Raw genomic sequence first — 23,803 nt, 5'->3', positions numbered from 1 at the left:
CAGAGGAGGGTACTTAGAGGAGCTGCTCCACTATACTAAAGACGGTACCTGCGCTTACAACCCTGCAATTGTGATTCCTATTAAACTGTGTAGTATTTAATATTGTTGTAAGATTAAAAAACCTTATTTCATAAAACAATAAGCACTTGACTGGGCAGTACCTTTATTGTGTATGTTGGTTGACTGTTGACGTCTGAGCTCTTGTGCCCCACTCTACCTCCCTGAGAAGGCTTGGATTTCTCACCTTTGCTACCACGAGAGTCAAATGGGGAGACAGTTGTACTTATCCCAGTTTGCAAAACCACAGTTGTGCATAGCCCAGGACATCAGTAGCAATCAAACTCAACCACCACAGGGGGACCCAGTAACCACTGTTTGCTCTCCGATCTCCTGACCAGGGTCTGAAAAGTTTACCTTTACTTTCCCAGCATGTACAGGACAGAGACCCGCTCCCCATCTATACTTGAACACTTAAAGCAAAGATAATACCAAGTGTGGCGATAACATTATCGTAGTAAGGAGACGTGTATTATCCCTAGGTTAACAGTTCAGGAGACTATAAATGTAGTGAACTGTATGGTGGAACAGGAGATACCCTATATTTTATTTCCACATTTATTTGCATTTGACTACCACCAAACTCTTGTTAATGTTAATAGTCCCAGATTTTCTGCGACCTGATGCAGAATTGCTGAGTCTTTCAAGATTTATGATAATAACTTCTTCTTCTCAATCTTTATTTCGACAGCAGTCATAAAAGTACAAACAATTAACAAAGATACAATAAATTGATAAAATAAATAAAACACCAAGAAGCAATAGAATTTGATTGGAATTACTACAAAATGCGTATACCAAATATAACATCAGCAAGAAATGACCCACGCTTGTAAAACATGCCAATAATAATAATAGTCAATGGAGAGTACCTACGTAAGGAGTATAAGTTTTTAGAAGCCCTTTTCTGAGCATGAATAGCGCATGCTAAATACATGAGTTTCAGACAGAATTAAGGCAGATTCTTCTTTTCCTCCACATAGCTGCGAGGAATGATGACATAGCAAAGACTATTACAGTAGTTAAATCTTTTTTAAAAACACGATAAGCATGCATACAATGCGTAAACCCCAGGTTTTTGCAGAGAGGAACAATCCAAGACTTCCTACTCTTTTTATAGGCGGGACAGAAAAATAGAATGTGGAGGTCAGTTTCCTGGTCCGCATCACAACCAGGGCAATTTTTTGGAGAAGACGGCGACCATTTACTCGTAAGCGCTCTTATAGGTAAGGTGCCGTATCTCCACTGCAAATAGAGTTTTCTTGCAGAATGAGGTCTGATCTCGCTTAAGGCATCCTCAAAATAGTAAGAATCTTTAGACATTAAAAAAGTTTGTGTTAAAAAAGAAGATTGAGATTTCTGAATAGAGACAGTAAGTTTGAATTCATAATAAGAATTAGCCAAGTGCTTTCGGGAGACACTAAAACATGTTGTCTCAGGATTTGACCACAGCTTTGAAAGGCCTAATCGCCCCAATCCCTCCTGCTTTGGGTAATCCCATGACTTCCATAAGTTCTTTTCTATAGACCTGAAGCTCTGGAGTAATCCAAAGCCTCCGCCAAAATATTAAAGTTTAAGGCCCAGATCTTCATCTATGGGTCAAAGACCCAAATCAAGTCTCAATGGGAGTGAGGGAGTACTGGAGGGTAGGGCTACCAGTTGCCTTAGAAATTTGCTTTCTATAGCAGTAATCTCTGGTCGACAATTAGTGCCCCAGAGTTCTCCTCCATAGACCAGACCTCCCCTTGCCTGTAATTTATATATTTCGAGGGGTGGGGCAGTCGGTTTTGCACATGATCTGTTAAAAAGTTTTATAATCCCCCCGACTGCTTGGACTAATTTTAATTGTGCCCTAATTTGGTGTGGAGCCCATGTCATTGTTTCATTTAGGGTCAGCCCCAGATACTCAAAGGTCTGGACCCTTTCCAGGGCGGTTCCCCCTATACATGGATTTGAACGAGTTGTCGTTGGTGGGTTAAAAATCATATATTTGGTTTTAAGAGTATTGATTTCTAATCCCCGCTCCAGACAAAATGTTTCAAAGCCATCCAGGACTCGTAGCAACCCCATCAGGGACTTCGAGAGTAGTAAAGTGTCATCTGCGAACATAATCGCAGGAACCCGATGGCCAGCAAGCTTGGAAGCATCACTGTTGATGACCTTGTTCAGATATGAAAAAGCTCCGTTGACGTAGAGGCAGAACAGGGTTGGAGCCAAAACACAGCCCTGTCTGACTCCCTTGACAACGGGAAACCTGGAAGTTAAAGCCCCATTTTTGCCACACCTGACTTGCGCAAAATTCCCCTTGTGCAAACGAATTATCATATTCAATAAAGGAGCGGGGATGCCCAATTGTGAAAGAACGGACCACAGTTTTGATCTGGGAACCAAATCAAACGCCGCACGTAGATCCACAAATACAGTATACAGAGAGCCACCCACCACTTTGACAGTTTTCCAAAATAGCATGGTGAGGCGGAAGATTTGGTCCAGAGTGGAGACATTCTTCCTACAACCTGCCTGATAGGGGCTCAGAATGGAGAACTCCTCTATCCAGTCCGCAAGGCGACCTAAATTCAGCCGTGCAAAAATTTTCTGAGGTACATCTATGAGGCTGATAGGCCTGTAGTTAGCCGGAAGCAGAGGAGAGCCCTTCTTAAAAATTTGAAATATCTCAGCTCCCAGCCAAGTACAAGGTATCGCCATGCCCTTCTGAACTGCATTAAATAACGCCGTTAAATAAGGAGCCCAAACCGTCGGTTCATTTTTAAAAAGGTCACCGGGAAGTTTTTCCAGCCCAGGTGCTTTACCGGCTGGAAGATTGTATAGTATTCTTGCTCCTTAAAGTCATCACCATATTGGACAGTGATAATTTTGGGCGGTGTTGCCCCCTGGTCCTTATCATTGATGATAATATCACTGCCATAGAGGGAGGAAAAATGGTCTTCCCAGACGTTTGGAGCGATGTTGGGTGCTATTGCTGATAAAGGTTCAGACGAGCCCGTATTGACAATTTGCCAGAATTTACGGGGGTCTTTTATTTTTAATGCAGCAGATAGATTATCCCAATTGTGATTATCCCACTCCAACTTAGCATGGTGGATTAAATGCTTATATTCCAATCGTTTTTGTCTGATTAGCGCCTTGTTAGTATTAGACTTTACAGCTTTGAGAAGTTCTGTTTTTAATTTCCTACAAGCGGCATTGTACCAAGTGGGTATATTACCACTCCTTCTCTCTTTAGGCGCTATAGGATTGAAAACATTAGCCAAAATAGCATTTAATTCGAGATTTAGAACCTCAAATTTTTTAAAAGTTTCAGAGGTAGGGCTCTGCAATGGTAAGGAACCAACAGCTTCCAAAACCGGGATTACCTTCTCATAAAGTTCTTGCAGTATCGCCGGATAATTGACTAATTTTTCCCACCTCAACCTACGCCTATTGCTGGATAGATGGCACCCTATATCTGGGTCCTCTTTTATATTACATGGGTCTTCAAATTTCCCTGGGGATAGAAACTCAAGGATCAGTGGATTATGGTCACTATCTTCCCTTGTTTCTATCCTAAAATCTAAGACCTTTTTCCAAGCGCAACTGTCAACAAATATAGAGTATAGCCTTGATTCTTGGCCAGGTTTGTTGAAAGTGCACTTAGCGGGGACGTCTGATCTAGAACGACCATTGCATGCCCTAATTGAGTGCTTTAAAGTTAGGGCCATAATTTGAACAGCAAGAGGCGTCCATGACCTCGGAGATGGGCCCACAACTGGGGGAATTGCCCAATATTCATCCTCCTCCTGGGTATCGCTGTCCATCAAACCCGAAAGAGGCTCAAAATGACAGTTAAAATCACCCCCAATTAAAAGGGTAGTACCCTGAGGAATCGTATTTAAAAATGTAGAGAACTCTTCAATAGTGTCGGACTCCGCTGTAATGTTCACAGGTCTAGAATAGACATTAATCAAGGCGAGCCGAAAATCATTTGGCCATTCCAGGGTCACACATTGCACATCCTCTGATGACGTATCCACAACCGTGGCCTGACAGCCCAGGTGGGTACGCACCCAAATTGTCAAGCCCCCGGATGGTCTGCCCCTACCGCCCCACCTGGCCGGGTTTGAAAATGAAGCATAGCCACTCCGATGATATTCGTCCCTGGCCCAAGTTTCCTGAAAGAGGCATATGTCGTTTTTTTATCTATAAACAAGCCCCACTCAGGAGACATTATTTTGTTGGCAATCCCTGCTAAATTCCACGACAGAAGTGTCAGAGAAACCAGAGGAGGTGGCACCACCAGATTTAGCTCCACATTGCCCTCAATAGGCGTAACATTCTCGACCCCATAGCCATTTTCTACAATCCCATTCCCCTCGACTTGGAAAGTTGTGGCAGGAGAGACTCGGGGTAAAACACTCTTAACTATATCTGTTCCCCCTATTCCACCCCTGCTCACAGATATGGATAGGCGCTCATTGTGGGTAATTTTGTTACTACTAATAGCACTGGCTATCGAATGGCTCATTGAATTAGGGTTACTGGATAGTCAGTCTATCTCGTTCAAGCAGCTGAACCTATTATAATCCAGAAAGTGCAGGGTCATATTAGAATGGTGTAAATTATTTCTAATCCCTCTGGGAAGGCTTCTACAACCCACCCTCGTCCATCCCGATTCCCGTGCCTCATCAGAAAACCTAACATGTGGTGGATAGAAAAAGGCCACCGGTAATGTCCGGATTAATGACTCATCCTGAGAGGGGGGACAGCTAAGAATGTATGAAACTGCCCCAGGATCCCTAAAATTTACAACAACACAATCACCCCTAATACTTTTCTTAGTTGCTCCCAGCCATGAGACCCTTCTAACCATCATAATCTCACCGAAAGATTGTAGAGGTAAGGGTCTATGCTTATTTAACCAACTTACTACTTTATTCTTTAGTGAGACAAAAGATTCTTCTTTTGTATTGGTGAGTTTGGGAACTCCAGCTAGGACAACTGCCAGCGGGGCTGCTTCCGGAGGTAGATTTAATATCTGATCCTTCCTCAAACTAATGCCCTCCTGAATTTCTTGCTCTAAATTATGAACGGACTTATCCACCACCAACCTAGAGGAAAGAGGGGGGTCAGAATGAATAGTCCTTTTTGAGGCAACTTGCACTTGGGGAGGGGAATTTACCAAAATTGGAATAGTTGCTGAGGAATTGGAATTAGGTAAGCACTCAGCTATTGAGGTGACAACCCTTCCCTCTATCCTAGCCTCGATAGCCCTCTCTATATTTGCCACCCTAAGATCTATTTACTCAAGTCTGACAAATAAAGGGTCCAGAAGAGATTTCAAAAGACTTTGAAAGTCTTGAGTTTGGAGGCCAGCCCTTACCTCAATGTTATCATTATTAATCAAAATGGAAGGGTGATCTACAGAGGGGCTCTGGCCAAGAAGAGTAGCAGAAGAGGTGACAGGAACATTTGCTACGGAGGGAGTCGCCTTAACTTTAGTCCCGCATAAGGAACTAATACGGGATACAGAGGCAGACACCCTTCCCTTTTTACCGCCCCTCGCCTGTGCGCCCCGCTTTCTTTTTGAGACAGCCCCCTCCCTATTACCTCGTTGTCGTTTGCTACTATTCACTGGTCCCCCGGCAAGCAATACATTAGCTGGGGAAACTAGATTAGGGCTGTTAGACGTTAATAGGGGATCCATGTTGTTGCCGAGGGATCGCACAGAGTCCGATATCATAATTAGCTCCAAAGGGTCACTAGTCGGTGCAGAATCAGAGAGGCGTGATATGCCTCTCAGGTGTTCTTGCCTTAGCTATATGACCAAGAGACGATCGTTTCACATTATCAATACCCTGCGAGAGACGGCGTTCCAAAATAGTGATCTCGTTAGAAATCAGGGAATTGGCTCTTAGCAGAAAACAATCCAGGGTTCCCGCCATAGTTGCGCTAGAGGAGTGAGCTTTGATTCTAGTCTCCCTAGCCGACATTTTCTGAGTAAATGGCGTCGTTAGGGCCCTAAAATTTCAAATCGCTATACAAAGTGAGCAAATTAATCAAATACGAACAGCCAAGAGAGATGGCCCGGTCCGGTCTTAGACGGTCTGTAACGGGCTAGAACGGGCCCGCCCTATGCCCGGGTTTCGCCCGCGCTGCGTTTTTGTAGTCCTGTTGTATACGTCCTAATAAGGGGGCGGAGTCGCTTTGGAAGAGGCAGCAGCTGTGGGATGGTGGGCTGCTGGTCCTCGCAGTCCTTTGCACTATCAGCCCCAGAAACGGCAACACCAAGTAAGGCTCCCGCGAGTGGCTCCCGCGAAGCGGGGGCCGCAAGGCGTTTTCAAGTGTCCTGATAGGGGGGCGGAGTCGCTTTGGAAGAGGCAGCAGCTGTGGGATGGTGGGCTGCTGGTCCTCGCAGTCCTTTGCACTATCAGCCCCAGAAACGGCAACACCAAGTAAGGCTCCCGCGAGTGGCAGAATAACTGAAATCTTAGCTAGCACGAATTACATATATTTCTGCTGAGACATGACAGTCAATAAAAAATGCAGTCTTTAGAGAGCAAAAAGAATTAAAAGACAAGCCCTTCCATCACAATGGGCAGCTTTCGAAATGCAATTGCAGCACAAGTTTCCTCTACAAACAGACCAGGAACAGCATGTGCAGCAGCAATCAAGCATTCCACCCACACAGAGCAGAAACAGCAAAGGGAGTGAAAGCCATTTCTTTCTCTATTTCTCACACACACAATAATGCATATATAGGTGCAGTGATATCTATGCACATAGACACACACACATGCACACACACACACCCTCATAGGCAAATTCCACCTCCACCTAAAGCTGTCCTCTGCTCTCCATGTGGCCAGGGCAACTCATTTCCGGTCCTGGGCTTTCATATGACAATCTAATGCATTCTGAGAGCTGTAGTCAATTTTTGATTTCACTGAACCAACACCCTAGACAACAATGACTTGTAATCAAAATGTCCAGAACCCACTCCTCTCGAAATTTCTCTTTAAACTCTCAAATATAAGTTGGTACCTGAAAACATTGGTGTGTTGATCTGGTGGGTCTCTGGAGTGAGTGTTTACTATTTTCGCCACTAAATGTACTATTCATAGCATCAGCAGGCAGATAGTCGGGTGTGCCAGATTCTTTGAGGGTCAATATATTATTTTACTCTCTGAGATTCAAGGCACAAGTTTACTATGCTGTTTAGCATTCTGGTACACAAAAATTCCCATACTGGACTGGAGGCTCCTCATTGGAAGATTAAGCAATGTACAAAGAATTTAGACTTGATTAAGAAAGATTTTTTGTGAGTATGTGTGGTTTTCTCCTGACTTACCTATAAATAACCAGGAGTAAATAACACCTACATTTTGAAATAAGCTTTTCATATAATGTTGTAAGTTACTAATAGTCTATGTTCTTCTGGTGTTGCTCATGTCGGCAGAGAAATACCATAAGGATCCAGCAAACTTTTCTTGTCTTCCAAGACTCGTATGTTTTCATAGATGTACAGGGTCAGATCCGGAAACAAATTTAGGAAGTATTCGCCGGGGTCTTTTATGATCTCCTTTATGCTGAAAGGGGAGAGAAGGACTGTGAGGAACAGCGACAAAGACATTCTCAAAACCCTAAATAAAGAGCACAAACTGTATGACAGCTTCCATACATGAACGAGAGATATGACCAAGATCAACAAAGGAGAACATTAGTGAAGATTAGATGAATGGTGGGGACGTGTGCAGGTGAATCTTGAAGACTTGAGGCCTGATTCACAAACTGCACTTTGTAGTATGTTTTGTAGTACTACAAAACGCACTACAAAACCCAATTCACAAACTATGTACAGACTCTGCTTTGCTAATACTTAAGAATGAAGACTCTGCAGTTGAAGCAAAGAACTAAGCACACGTCAGTATAAGTTTTAGTAGTAAATGTGGGTGGGACTGGAGGGAGTGGGTGGCAATACCAGCAGACTTACTACAAAAGGGGATGTGATAAGGGGGAGTAAAAGGCGTTTAGGGAGATGTTTAGGGAGGGAAGTCCCCCAATCACACGAGTAAGCCAATTGCTTACTTGTATCGGGGTGGAGACATGAAACTTATACGTCTGTAGTAAGCTTACACTCAAAAGTTTGCGAATGTTGAAAGTAGTAAACTTACTACAAAGTGTAAACTTAATCAAAACGTTAAGTTAACTTTGTTAATCAGGCCCTTAGGTACTAAAATCCATTGGCCCTAGCTCATGGCATCTGATTACCCTAAGATCTCATCTGTCATTGGTCATAAGTCTTAACCGGGTACGTCATGAGCAGAGTTACCCTAAAAGGATCCCATTTCGCTACAGGGTACCTGTTAACTTCAGGTAGCATATTCTGCAAGCTGAACAATTATCCCATTTTATATTTTGCTGAAAGAATATTGATGTATCAACATGTATAAAACATCACCCACTAGCTTAAAAGGTTTTACTAAACTGAGCGTCCATAAGTAGGGCATAAGCAACAAATAAAGTGAATTAAGTTTAAGAGATGACCTCTGCACATTCAATTTGAGGTTCTGTAAAAACCCTTCAGAACAACTGGAAGTGCTAATGAGGTATCTACTTTGAATCTGAGTTGCAATGTCCTGTAATGAGTGGCAGATTTTACAATTCTCCATCCATTTGTCTTTGCTCTTCATCATCTCTCTGTGCACTTCTTACCCTCATAACCTGTGGATTTTGACATATGAGCGTGACACATACAGTGCTCAGAAGCTTATGTGTATCATTTCCTAAATCTGGATGGCGTGTTGAGGTCTCCTGCCCATGCTTTTTAGGTTTGAGGATCACTGTTTAGAGTTTCACCTCCATGTCTAAAAGACATATAGGGTAGGTCAAAACAGTAGAATCTGAAGGCCTGTTTTCATTGTGTTTTGTTCTACTGAGTTGTATTAAGACATGACTGAACACACTGTACGTACGTAATGTGCTTATTGCTTGATGCATGTACTGCTGCCCTTTGCCAAATAAATGCATTTCAGATTAGGACAGTAGCAATAGTATTTGTGCACCACGAGTCCATGATGGTGCCTACATAGGAAAATCTTATGACTAGCCACCATGAAACAAATCTTAACTTGAACTGCTGGAGAAAAAGTGTACTCAAGCCATCTCCTGATTTCACACCTCCAATTGTACTAATAATCATAGAAATACACAATCAAAGCTAATTTCATCCACCCAACACCATAAATGTTCAGACAGTTGGGTACATTTATCACAAACACACGCTCATTGCTTACTTTTCTTTTTTCTCCTGGTAGTGAGCGCCCATGTTTCTGATGAACTTCAGTAGGCTTTCAACGGTGTCTTTGTAAGGGTGCCTCCGATTGCGACAACTCATGTCATCCAGGATCCTCTTGTCAATCTAGAGCATTAAATAGAGTACAGAATTAGCAAGGCAAGTATTTATGGAGCACACAATACAATTAGATATTGATAGCAAACCTTAGTAATCCATCTGTCTTTCACTAAAGGAACATAGCTCATTTGAATAACTTCACACTTTGGCATCAAAAAGGCACTGAGAAAGAAAACAAAGGACGATCCCCCTGCCACTGATGTCCAGAAGCGGAATATCTCACTCTTTAAATGGATAATAAATTCCCGCGTGTTGACCAAACCAACATAGGTTCATGAAAATAATCTACTATGCGTGAATTATACAATTATACACATTTAATACAAAATGTAATCACTTTATATAATATCATTTCAATAAATATAACATAATACAGAATCCATATTGAATCAATATTATAAGAAAGAAAAAGCACAGAAATAAAGATAATTTTCATCCCTCACTCAAAACACAATTCATACCTCATCAACCATTCCTACTCACAACCTAGTTCTCTTATACCATACATACTCAATTCTCACACTCTTCATACTATCCTTCTGCGTGTCTACAACGTGGGTACAAAACCCGGTAGTATATAACTGGAGCAGTACAAGAGGAAGTAATCCAAGTATTGTTGCATAATATGAACTCCAACTTTTAATATATATTCTCCAATACATACAGTAGATTAATACTTAATACAGGTGCCTCAATAAAACACTATAATGTTCATAGTTGTAATCATTTGGCATAGGCTTCTTAATATCTTGTTGACATTCTAATGCCCCTGTACTAATCTGTGCCGACGCGCTTTTCAATAAATCCCCGGTCCGGGGTTACACCTTCATCAGGGCGCTCAAATGGTATAGTAGTAGACGGTGGAATGTAGAGAGGGGGGAAAACCGGCAACAAAACCTACAAATGGACAAATGATTTGATCAGTCAAAATGAAAAACTACTCATAAAGCCTAGAGCGGAGACCATGCTCATAAAAAAATCCAATGTGAAGATCTACTATTCCAACTGAAGTAACCAATAAATGTGATTAATTCCAGAGAAGTAATCAGAAAAGGTCTCACTGTCCTTCTTCCATGTCACTGATTGTGACCACCTCAAAAAAGTGTTCCAGACGAAAATAAAATAGAAATGAAAATACAAAATAAAAATATAAAAATACCAGTGCAAACCTGGGAAGATGGAAAAAAGATTCTTCCTACTTCCCAAGAAGGTCCTCCTTGTGAGGGTCCAGTCTATCGCCCACGCAGGCAGTTACATAGCACCAGACCTCTGGTGGTATACGTACATACATATTATGTTCTGAAGAGAACTGCAAGAGTGTCAATAGGCAAAGGAGAGCATACCCCTCGAAAAAATCTGAAAGCTGGCACCAGTCCTCTAGACAAACAAAAGCAACATTGATAAGAACACGAGGGATGAAGCCGGATGAATAGATAAATATAGCAAAGGGCAAGTTAGATGCTTTAGAGAAAAGGACCACGGTACCTCAGGACCAAAGGGAACCTTCCTGGTCTCGTAGACGTGGGGAGCGTTCTCATGTGATGTAAATCTCTACCACGCATCGTAGTGGATTACAATAGATCCAGATATGTATCAATTAAAATGAGCAGGCCATAGGTCCATTGCTGGAAAAGATAGACAATGAAAATTGTCAGACTAGGAATTCTAAGACCGCACAAATATAAGAAACAAACTCTTCTAAAGAGGAAGTCCAGCCTTCATAAAGTGGTCTCTATGATCGGTCCACTATTTTTCTTTTTTTATGGATTGAAACAAACAACAGTACAGATTTCACAATTAATGCAGCAGTCAATTCACCAGAATCATTGAAGCGGAATCCATAGGTCAGTTTCATTAAGCAATCCTGCCCCTGGTTAGAGTGTTCTTGAATGTCAAGTGTCCAGTTCGTCTGAGGAGGCTTGTGACGGTAATCTGGGCAGTATACCTTTTTCCCCCCTGTAGGCATTCCATTTATCCCATATTTGTATCCACTTACTCAGGCACCCCCTGAACACATATACTGTTTTCTCCATGAACATGCACCAGTCCGTATCATTTTCTCATTCCTTCACGGTCGGTACATCCTGTGTCCCCCCACTTCCTTGCTATGTTTCTCCTAGCGACCATATTACCCAGAGACATCCACATTCTCTCTTTACTGCCTAAATCTGTCAGTTCCCACACGTTTAGCAAAAAGTATTTAGGATCTGGTGCTTGTCTCTCTCCCAGTACTTCCCCTATGCAACGGACAACGCTCCCGTACCGACTAATGTATGGGCATTCCCATATAATATGTTGGAACGTACCCTGCTGGCCACATTGCCTTCTGCACTTGGACCCATGACATATATTCTGTGCAATATTTTCAGTTGCACTAACTTCAATGTAGAGGATAATGCTACCTCCTTTGGCGATGCCAATGCCTCCTGCCACTCCTCCTCCGCTAGCTCCGACAAGTCCTTCCCCACTTTTCACAGAGTTGCAGAAGGGGATCTGATGAGTGGTTAATCAATTTCGAGTAAGTCAGGGAAGTTGCTTTACGTGGCATATAGCCATCCAGGAGCCTATCCTCCGGAGGAGATGCCTCTGGAGGGGTTACTCCAGTTGGGATCGCCGTCATCAAAGGCATGTAGTACTTGCAAGTACCGGAATCTCTCGGTTTCCGCCAACTCATGATCTTGTTGTAGTGTCACAAAGGGCATTACCTCTCCCTTTTTCCAAAGGTCCCCCACCCGAGATATCCCAACGGTATCCCATTTATCAAAACCCTTCGTTCTCCAGAGGGAGCCCTATTGTTCCGTATCCCACAACGAAGTGGCCAGAGTTATGGTCTTAGCTCATCCCATACTCCTCTGTACCGAATGCCAGACCTGCACCAAGTGTTTTGTGGGGCCTGTCAGGCCAAATTTCGTGGACCTGGAATATAATGCCTGTTTATGATTACTCCCGGGCAGGAGCTACCTATCCATAGCATATCCTGAATCATTCTGAGGGCGGTATACGCAATGGTTAATGGTGGCTAGCTGCGCCGCCCAATAATACTTTTTGATATTTGGCAGCCCAACTCCTCCATCATACCAGCCCTTTACTCATTTTGGGAATGATATTCGTGGTGGTCTATTGCCCCAGAGCAGCATTCTCTGCGCACTTTCCACCACTGCAAAATAGGATGCGGGGACGGTGTTGGGTGAGTTGTGGAGGATGTGCAAGAAACGAGGCAACAACATCAACTTGAAGAGCGCTGCTCTACCTAGTAGCGGAAGAGTCTTCCAGTGTTCCACATCATACCGTAATGAACAGTCCTGGATATTTAAATCGCCACTTTGCAGTCCCTGGGGAGGGCTGGCGGGTTGCCATTCAATACAAATATTATTGATTTTGACTGGTTAATGGTGTAACCGGAATAGATACCAAAGTAGGGACCTCTCAGGAGAGGCCAAGTATAGCAGGATATCATCTGCGTATAGGCAATATAATGCATGTCGGCCCCCATCATCACTCTATGCAATCGTCGCAAGTTGAATGATATATTTCTGGACAGCATAAAGCCAGATTGCTCCTATGGACTAAACCAGAAATTACCAGGGCCAGTCTGTTGGCCAGTAATTTGGCCAGAGTTTTGACCTCTGCATTCAGCAGCGATATAGGTCGATATGACGAGCATTTATGTTTAGGTTTTCCATCTTTGTATATCACTACCAGCGTGGCTATCCTCTGGTCTTGCGGAAGGCATCCCTTCCCAAGGCTCTCTTCATACATGGGCTATTCTATTCGGACTCAATTTATAAACCTCAATCGAGAGACGATTTGGGCCCATCGCCTTCCCTGTCTGAAGATTCCGAATAGCTTTAGTCATTTCTTCCTGGGCGAGGTCACTATCTAGCGAAGTTCTATCGTCTTCCGCTAGTAACGGTAGATGCATTTCCAACAACAGCCCTTTCACCTCCCTCTCCTGCCTGGTGACAGTGGATCAATAAAGTTGCTCATAATATCTGGCAAATTCATTAGCAATGTCTTGCGTGTCTGTGAGACTGTCCCCAGAATCCCTTACAATTTCTGTAACCAGCCGACTCGCCATTTCCCTCCTGTCCAGCCATGCCAGCAACTTCCCAGCTTTGTCCCCTAGCTCATATACGTGCCCTAATTTGTGTCTATCCAGCGTCGTTGCCATATCCCTCGCTTCTCCCCTATACTCTTCCTGCTTCAACTTGAGAATGTGCGCACTATCTCGCCCCTCTGGTGCAGAAAGTTTACTTTATAAATTCAGTATCTCCTCTTCTAATCGAGAAGCCCTGCATTATTTTCCTTCTTTGCTACTGCTATCTGGGACTCCACATATCTTCGTATCACCGTTTTGAAGGCTTCCCAGAGGATCTGTGCCGAATCTACTGAACCTTAATTTTCCCTAAAATAGTGATCTATTTCCTGAGTGACCTTCAATTTGATATTCGAATTGCGAAGGTGCCACAGATTTATGGGCGAAAACCTACCTGCTACCCTTCCCCATCTCCACTTGCACACATACTGGAGAGTGGTCCGATATACCCCTTGCTAAATGCCGGATGTCCTGAACGTACCTGACCTGGTCAACCGGAGTAAGTATATAGTCAATTCGAGAGAGACTATTATGGGCCCCAGAGTGAAAAGTAGAGTAAAACTCAGTCGGGTGATAAACCCTCCAGGCATCCACTAGTCCCATTGTGTCTAGGAAATGCGGGAGTATTAGCTGCGATGGGGCTATATCCCTGGGGGATAACGGTCTAACCTTCCCAACAGCACGGAATTAAGGTCCCCCCCTATAATTATTGTCCCCTTGGGGAACATTAACATCACTTTCCCTAGGTCTCTGACTGCCACCTCCTGTAGGCCTGGTGGTAAATATACCGCTATTATGGTAAGCACTTCGCCCACCCAAATTCCCAAAACTGCTGCATATCTCCCCAAACTATTGGTACATACATGATCTATTGCCATGAGAAATGACCTTTTTTTCATAATACCCACTCCTCGCGAGCCCGTGGTAAACACCGAGTATGCCACCAGTTGATAACCCCATCGAGCCAGAGCATTGCACATATATAACAATCAGGTGAGTTTCCTGGAGTAGTACTATCTCCGGGTCATGTCGTTTAATAAACTGTAATACAATTCCCCTTTTGAGTCTGTTTACATTCCAGGACAGGAGCCGGAATCCCTTCTCACCTGAGGTACCCATGGTTCTGCTCATTACTCATCACCTAATACAGCAACATTCTCCCCATATCGCATGATTCAAACCAGGGGTTGGTGGCGGTGTTCACTCAAGCCCACCAAGCCTATTCCTCCTCCCATTGTCCCGCCTACGTCAGGTACCACGATGTGTGAAACTGTAGCAAACAAACAAAACAATAACAACAAAACCCCCTATGCCCCCCTGCCTGCTCCCCTGCACTCTGGGCTTAGAACCGCCCACATCCCTAACTGTGCAGAGAGCCTGTCACCCCATACAAAGCTAACTAAAAGTAAAGTTAGGGGGGCCGCCAAGCCGGACCCCCCAGTTACCACACCACCAAGCAATGTTCTCTCAGGTCTCAATCACACTTCAGGTCTGTTGCAATATAGTCACTCATCGTTCTCTGTTCGACCCAGTCCAGTGGCAACACCGAATGCATCCATCCCTCAGCCATATGCGCCATTCCTCTCGGTGTTCTTTGTTGCAGCATCTTGCCACCCGCCTTGGTGTGAAGATTTATCGATCGAGCTGTGGTCTTTCCCTTCCTGGGATTGTGGTCTCTTGCTAGTCTCCATCCCTCCAGCCAATCTGCTGCTGATTCTGGCATATCAAAGAACTAAGACCTTCCCTCTGCCTCGATTCTGAGCGTTGCCGGAAATAACATAGAGTATGTAATCCCTTTTTCTCGCAGTTGTCTCGATCTCCAAGAAGGTCCTCCATTTTTTCTGCACTGTGATCGTGAAGTTGGGGTAGAAAGTGATTTCACTGTTCTCGTACTTAATCGGTGGGGCCGTGCGGGCCGTTTGTAACACAATGTCAATGTCCCTGAAATTTAACAGTCTCGCTAACAAGGGCCTGGGAGGGGCACCTGGTTTCGGCCTACCTCCAGGAATCCTGTGTGCTCTTTCAACAGTAAAGAAGGTCGACAAGGTCTTCGGTTTCAAGTAATCACAGATGAGGGTTTCTACGAAGAGGTCGGCTGCCGGCCCTTCCGTTTACTCCGGGACCCCAAGTATTCTGATATTGTTCCTTCGTGACCGGCCTTCATAAACATCCAATAGTCTCTCCATTTTTTTTTCTTGCAACCACATTGCATCTGTTGTGCCTCCCTGCATAGCTCCGTAGTGGCCACCTCCACATTCTTAACTTTTTCGCTAATATTATGCAAGTCGGCCCTCATCAGCGTCACCTCAGCAGTTATCGAGTCCATCTTGTTTCCAGCGATGTACGTATTCCAACTATGGCCTCCATAATATCTTTCAGGGATGGTTCTCCACTATCCGGCCCCTGCCCTGCTTCTTCCCCTCCCTTACCAAGAGACTCTGGCTCGGTCTGCTTCTGCATGTTAAATTTGTCCTATATGGTCTGGAGGGTTCCCTCTGCACCTTTGCCCCCTGACATTCTGGCCTTTTAGCAGTTAGTCTGTTGGGGCCCAGACGAGTAGTATACACTCCCTGGCCCGTGGGCTCTCCGCAGCTCCTGACTTGCTCCTAGTATTTTGCACTAACGGCTTCTGAGCCCTCCTGCTTTTCGCATTGTGAAACGGGTCCGCTATTTCTTGCCTGGAGCCCTGGTTCCAATTCTACTTGCCACTTTTTAGCGACTCCCAGGTCCCGATTTTATGATGCCCACGCTCAATGTATCAGGCTGCTCCACTGGGTATCTAAGCTTCTCTTGCCTAGGTCCCACCGGGACCTGGTTGATAAATCGTCCGGCTGCCGTAGGTCTGCAAACTAGTGATACCGCTTCTTTCCCTCTGTCGCTGCTCTGGGGAATAAGCACTGGCATTCCTCTTGACTTCCCCTCCGCGCACTATATTCCGCCACTCGGTGCAAGCTGCTGGGTCAGCTACCACCGCCTCCTTGCTGCTCCGCAGCTCATCCGGGTGACCCACCAAAAATTTGAGGGCTTCTCCATATTTATTCCTCCACAGCCAGGTTAAGGCCACTGTGCCCCTGTTATATGCCTCCAGGGCCTTGTCTGTAAGGATCCAGGTAGATGATTAATTCAAAGTGAGACCTGGTATATCTCTGCCCAATACCATACCCTCATGGATCCATGCAGATGGGATGAGAGCCTAGACTATCCTGTTTGTAATGTGATAACACGTGCAGACGATTGGAGAGGCAAACTCGGAACTCCCCATTCATGGTCTACTGCAGACAGTGATGACTTTAGGATCGCAGCACACTCCTTGGCTTTCAGAGCCCGCCAGAACATTAAAACACAAGATCGGGGAAGTTCGTTGGTTAATTGTTGATTTATAGAAATATAGTACTTTATTGGCCCATTAGGTTGGCTAACTGTGCATGAAAGTAAATGGTTTATTGACCTAACACTGCAACTGAACTGCAAGGGTACCTGCAATACCAATGAGGAAGACTTTTTATGTGTGTCTTCATATGAGAACTACGCATAATTATTACTTACGGTAGAACATGTAAAAACCAATAAAGACATAGAGGTTATGTCTGTGAGGATCTGCTCCACCTGACCAAGTATAAAAATAGAGCAATGGGTAAATGCTGTAAGTTGCGTGCGCAGCCTACGTTCTCCTGTACCCAAGGGTTCAGTCTGCTTCTTTAGGAAGACACACAGAGATGCATCTTTTCAGTGCGAGGCCAGTCTATTCAAACATAGATACGCTGCTAGATTGGGTACTACATCCTACTGACAGGAAAAAAATAACCAAGGATAAAGAAGTCATAACGCCACCTATCGAAATGTAATTGCAGAAGCAGGCACCCTCATGGACGTCAATTCACCTAAATGCCTGGGGTAGCAGAAGTGAACACACATGCCCCTTGACCTTTACTTTCACTCACACATACATACATATGTTTATACATACACACGCATTCACACTTACTCACACACACTTTGCCTAAACATGCACACACATACACACACTTTCTCTTACATCAACACACTCAAAAGTGCAAGTGCGCACACAGCATGCATACATTTAAAAGTATTTTTTCTCTTATCTCAGGTGCCAGGGAAAGTTATATTGCAGCTATTTGTACTCCATTTTTTATTAAATTAATAGCAAATGATGTAATATTATTCACTATTCGTACAATAAAAAATGACAGAAAACAAGGTGAGTGAAGCCCCCACCGACGTTCAAAAGGACGAGCTGCTTATGTTGCTGCCACTGATTTTGCCACTGCTGATGCTAGCGGTCCCAAAGGCAGTGCCAGGGGTCACAAGGGGCATGCCAAGGGTCGCAGTAGCGACCCCTGGGGACGCCTAAATGGCGTCCATGGGCACCCTCCCCAAACCCTGCTGCCTTCCCCAGGTTTCAGCTCTTTTCAAAGCCCTCTGCCCCTTGCAGGTTCAGACAGCGGTTGTCTGAGACACAGCAGTGATTACTGAAAAGGAATAAGGTAAGGGCAGGCAACTACTGAGCAGGTTGATGGACAATTAGTACTATCTATTTTCAGAAGGAGTATTCCAGTAGGTGTGTGAAGTCCGCACAGCTGGTCGCGCTGCCATACCTTAAATCCAAACTAAGAGAGCCATCTATGGAAACAAAGAAAACCCTACTGACAAGATGCCCTATAAAAACAAAGGCTTTCTGAAGGAAATGAAGCTGCTGATGAAAGATGACCAAGGAGAGACAGCAGCATTGCCAGATAGGGTGCAACTTGAATTTCAGTAAAAGCATGGAAAATACTTACTTATTCAGTGCATTTAAATGTGATTCCTTCATGCAATGTAATGTGCATGCAGGTACTACTTTAAAATCATATTAAATTACCTTTCATTCTGCCCAAAAGGCAAAATAAATTATTTTTGGGAGTTACAGAATATTTAAATTAATACCAAATATAATGGTTCAGTGGAATGAAACTCCAGTTACATCCACAAAGAATCAAACGTATGCTGGTCTGGTTACAGGTAGGCCTGGGCGAAGTTTCAATTATGCCGGTGTAATTTTAGGAACTGCTTGTTTTGTTTGTTACACAAAAATCCCTAAATTAAGCCATTACACCAGGTCACGTAATTATGCCAAGAAACACTTCCCACTAAAATATAGCACTAAATTACGGATTTGTATTTTGTATACGTTTTCTGAAATTTTTCATAACATACCTAAAGCAAATTATGAGAATTGTGCATCTTTCTACTTATTGAGAGTCACACCAGGGACATAATAACCAATTGAATGGTGCACTATGATAGGAGTTTGTGAGTTTCAAATTACAACATGAAATCAGCAAACATTTTTAAAAATACTGTAACCAGTTAGGCTAAATGCAACAGTTACGGGTAGGGGGTGGGGAGGGTGTTGATTATTATTATTTTTTTTTGTGTGTTATATTTAAAGTAGAAAACTCTGTGCCCCTTATGGGGTAAAGACTATACGAAATGGCATACAGGACTGCAATCCTTGATAGATATACCAAATCACAACCTTTGAACAAAGCGATGCCCAGCCTCCGGGATGTGGGATAAGCTGTGATGTGTACTGCTCTTCAGTGATAAAGAAGCCGGCCTCAGGGTTGTAGGCGAGTAGCTATGTATGTCAGCATGTGTTGTCAGTTAAAAATAAATTAAAGGGAAAAAAACCAGTTAGGCTAAATATTTAGCACTGGTTCTGTCACAGGAACATTAACCCTCTAAAATATCTTGTGATGATTTAATCTTATGTCCAGCTTTTTACAAACAGATCTCTGTAGCAAGAGCATTTTCCTAATGAGCTAGATTGACAGTATTATATCCTGAGATAGCTCACAATTCAAAAAATCTTGTATTGGTCAACCTAACCTTTTCTTCTGCTAAAAGTGATTAAAGCACTAGTCAGTCAGTCAAAATCTCTTTATTCGATTATTCAAAATCATAAAAGCATGTTAAAATACCCAACACGTACAAAACATATAACACTCAAAATCCATCATTAATAAAATGCAGCTCTACCAATTCAGCAATGAAATATAAAATACATAATATAAAAGGGAGAATCAATTATACAGAGAAATGAGCAATTAAGATTTAGTTTCTTTTTCTCCTTGCTCTAACTGCTGCAACCATAAAACTAGCGATATTAAACATTCTCCAAGGGCTATTTAGCATCTGTAGATATGTTAAGGCTGGACTAACCTGCACAAAGCCTTTATCTTTTAAAATTGGGAAAATAAAACGCTTCCGAATCTGCAGGTAGTGGTCACAAAACATTACAAAATGCGGAGCATCTTGCCTCACAAGAAGAGGGTCCCAGATCCTCTGACTTGCTCCAGCTCAAGGGTTCGGCAAATAAAAAGTGTAAAAGGTTAAACCTCAACCTTGTCATGAGAAAGCGATGTCGAGGCTTAGTGACTATGTCCAAATAAGGCTTAAATCACTATTAAGAAATGTTAAAAAAAAATGCCATTCCACGTGGGCATGGTGTATACTGCTTACATTCCTTTAAGCAAAAGTGGCAAACAGTGAATAATGTAAACCTTAAACAGTTTGCAAGGATGGCAGTATCTAAAGGAAGCAATGGTGTGAATGTGACAACAGAAAGAGGAGGCAGCCTCCTGGGTCGGTAGGCAGAGACTTTGGTGGTAGTATGGCCTTTTAAATTACATGAAAACTCTTATAGCACACACTATTAGAGCCCATCTCTACACACTTTCCAACGCTCCACAGAGACACCTCACATTTAGAAAAGCTGGGAAATCAATTTAATTCTCGACTTCTTGTTTGTCTTCGGATTGGTTAGTGTCAAGGAACCCTCTGGCATACATTGAGCTTAACAGCTCTGAACACAAATGGAAGTGCATGGACCACCCACTGACTGCAGACAAGATTGACAGAGATAGGCAACAAGAAAACGGTTAATTGTCTGCCCCATGTTTTGTTTTGTGCCTTTTCTGGTTTTGGGGATGAGCCCACTCACATGAACATGTAATGACAGGAACAGGCACTACTAACCTGCACCATCTGTTTCATTATTTTACGAGTTCTCCAGTGCCCTTGCATGGGGGGGAGGTACACATCTCTCAAAATGTATGTGTTAAAAAATTAATTTCTGAAAAGATTATATTTTTAGGATGCAAAGCTGTGGACGGATTATTAAAGTTTCCCCTTTGGAAGATCTTGTTCATGGTGTGATGCTTACTAATTGTGGTTGGTGCATCATAGTTGTGAGGTCCATGGTTTGGAGTTTTCATCTCTCTTGTGCCATGGCCTTCTCTGGACCTGGCTGACTAATATATTGGACGAGTGCCTTTTAGCTTGGGCAGATGGACTGATAGAACATTAATGTAACTTGCTCTTCTGTCCATCTTCACAATGAGGCACTGGATTCTGAAATTACATTCTTACTGGTTTCTCTCACAACCTACAAGACTCCTATGGCAACATAATACTTAATGCCTGCCTACCCCACCCCCACCCCTCCCCCGAACAGACACCCTCAAAATATATAACAGATGTACAATATTTTAGGGCAGTGCTAGGGAACCCTATGTACAAATCTACCAATGCAGGCCAATCCTTCCTTCAGCATCACCTGTTCAAGCAGTGGTAGCTCTCCAAACAGCACTCTGTTGATGCACACCACTGTGGGATTTAGTGAGACTTTGACATTGATCACTGCAGCACAACAGCGAGCCTCTAGAATTGACAAAAAAACACTTGCATGTTTGCTTTGATCCAGTGTACCAATGAAAGGAGGGAATACATTTCTCTATTATTATGAATCACTGATGGAAGCAGAGCAAATTGTTTGTGCATAAAACTAAACTGTAAATCCTGCCTTCTTTGAATATGTCATTTATGAGACCAGTCGACATGGTGAAAATACCTGCCTAGAAATGGCCAAGATAGTATAAGAAACAATGTTTTCATAAGGAAGCAAATAATGGTTATAAGCTCAATTGGACACACTGTACACTGAGACTGGTACGCAAGCCTCAAGAGTGAGTGGCACAGGTAGCAAAACGTGAGTCAAAACGCAACTCAGGCTTTATTTTGTAAAGAAATCTTAGGAGTGGCAAACACCACTGATTGTTGCAGCTCGCACACTGAGCTTGCTTGCAAAGAGAATTGGTGCATGTCTTTTGTGCACATAGCTGCGGGTGATGTGCACAGACACCTTCCATTGCCGCACACAGATGAAAAAGATTTGAGGGAACATTGTTGCCCTGGGGGCATTTGTTTGTTATGTAATGGGGCCAGGATTATTTGTATTCCCCTCTAGGTACCCGCAGGGCGCGCACAAAAACATCCTTGACCCGATCATCATGATAGCGGCCAGGAACAATGGGTTATGCATGCAGGTATTATTTAGCAATGAAAATGGATGTGTTATTTTCTCATGAGTTAACTTTGACACTATTTTTCTTGAGACTTTATATCTGGATGGATGTTGGAAATCTTTTTTCCCCCTCACAATAGCTTAGAAGGGGGCAACATTTTGTATTCAAATGTCTAAACCAGCAGGCAGTAAACTTCACAAACTACCATAGGTAGTAATTCTACCGTATGTAAGAAATACTGGAATTTTCCTCTAGAAAAAGATGTAACTTTGTACATAGCTACAGCCTTAGTCCTTGTTATGGCCATGGGACTCCTCAGTAACCAATAATATCCTTATAATGTTTTGAGGGTGTATATAATCTCATACATCAGTTACATGATGATGAGTCCTTGACTTGATCCTTGGGTGCATCTTATTAATAAGCAGGGCACAAGTCCTAAAAAAAGAAGTGGGGGGACGCTGTCACCGGAAGTGACGTCACAACAGGAATCTCATGAAAAGAAGTGGGGGGACGCTGTCACCGGAAGTGACGTCACAACAGGAATCTCATGAGTATTCATATGCCTTTAGATGACGGGGCATTTCACAGCACTGCTATCCCTGGTCTGTTCCTCGATGTCCTTTGCAACCCCCCCTCCCCCCCACTCCCCCGAGGGGGTGCCCCAGTTGCACAACGAAGTGCTCAAAAGTGCACAAGATACAGAAGGACACACATTCCAAGCGTTAACCGCCAACGCCTGCTCGCTCCGCCTCCCAATCACTCCAGCCTGCACACACCACCGGTGCCTCTTAAAGTCTCCAATTACAAATATTAGCATATCTTTGGTAATTTACGGGAATCTTCCCTCCCACCCGGGCTCTCTGCTCACACAATGCTGTCCAGCTTTTGGGCAGGGGGGACGGAGTCCACCCGGAAAAACCTGGTAAAATAAGTGGGGGGACGCCGTCCACCCGCGTGGTACCCCGACTCGAGCCCTGTTAATATGAATTGAAAAAAACACTTTAATTCAGATTACTTACGGGAGAGCATGTAATTTGGGTCAGTGCCATTTCCCAAACCGCAGTGCTATGTTTCCCTGAACCACTAGCACTTTGAGATGAGATTTGCTACATTCCTCTAACATTTAACTTTGTCATGTCACGGAATGGCTGTAATGCAGCGTTTGCCATTGTTTGTGGACTAAGGAGCCAGTAAAGTGGGATGCTCTTGTAAAACAACAGGGTATAATTTCTTCTAAAGATACCCCTAGCACTCATTCGCTATGCATATTCTCATGAACACATGCTAACACATTTTAACACACTGACTCTCTGAGACACAAATGGGTGATTTAGAGATGTGTGCAGTGCTTGAAAATGAATGCAAACATTTTTGCATTGGCGTTTAGGACAGTGCTGATACGAGTGACATGCCAGGTGTGCTCATTTGGATTTTGCAGCCACATTTCGCCAACAGGTGAATATTAAATATGCACAGTGGGTGCAAAAACATTAGTGTGCTTCTTTACACATTTTTTAAGCAAAAATGTCAAAATCCATCGCAAAAATGTAGGAAAGCAATCAGCAGAAATATACCTAGATTCATCAAGCTTTTTGCAGTGCTGCTAGGAAATATGAAGCGTTACATTGCACTAACAGCAAAAATTTGGAACCTCCATATTTACCAAGAATGACATATGCATTCAAAATGGCTCGTTTATGTGTCTATAAATATGAGTTAGCAGTGTATCATATCATAAAGGCAAGTAAACTTTGTCTTCGTGAGTTTTGTTCTTCAGGCACAACCTTAACACAAACCTCTACACACAGATATCCGCTCAAGTAGCACCCACACCCTATAAAATCAGTATATCTTCTGATACTGAGAGGCAAA

General features: G+C 43.4%; 1 protein-coding gene across 1 annotated transcript in view; it reads right to left on the bottom strand.

The window, feature by feature from the left end:
- Positions 1–720: 720 nt before the first annotated feature.
- The window catches only part of LOC146833853 (2-5A-dependent ribonuclease-like), a 234,500-nt gene continuing 211,417 nt past the window's right edge, over positions 721–23,803 (bottom strand). Inside the window, exons 6-8 of the mRNA XM_085601754.1 lie at positions 9,348–9,472; positions 6,645–7,640; positions 721–5,162 (exon numbers count right to left, since the gene is read on the bottom strand). Of these exons, the coding sequence (XP_085457880.1) occupies positions 7,499–7,640; positions 9,348–9,472 (267 nt within the window). The 3' untranslated portion in view covers positions 721–5,162; positions 6,645–7,498. The remainder of the gene's footprint in view (positions 5,163–6,644; positions 7,641–9,347; positions 9,473–23,803) is intronic.

This window comes from Triturus cristatus, chromosome 4_2, assembly GCF_964204655.1.
Source record: "Triturus cristatus chromosome 4_2, aTriCri1.1, whole genome shotgun sequence".
NCBI classification, from domain to species: domain Eukaryota; kingdom Metazoa; phylum Chordata; class Amphibia; order Caudata; family Salamandridae; genus Triturus; species Triturus cristatus.
Note: the sequence above shows the minus strand (reverse complement) of the source record. Positions and strands in the feature narration are given on the sequence as shown.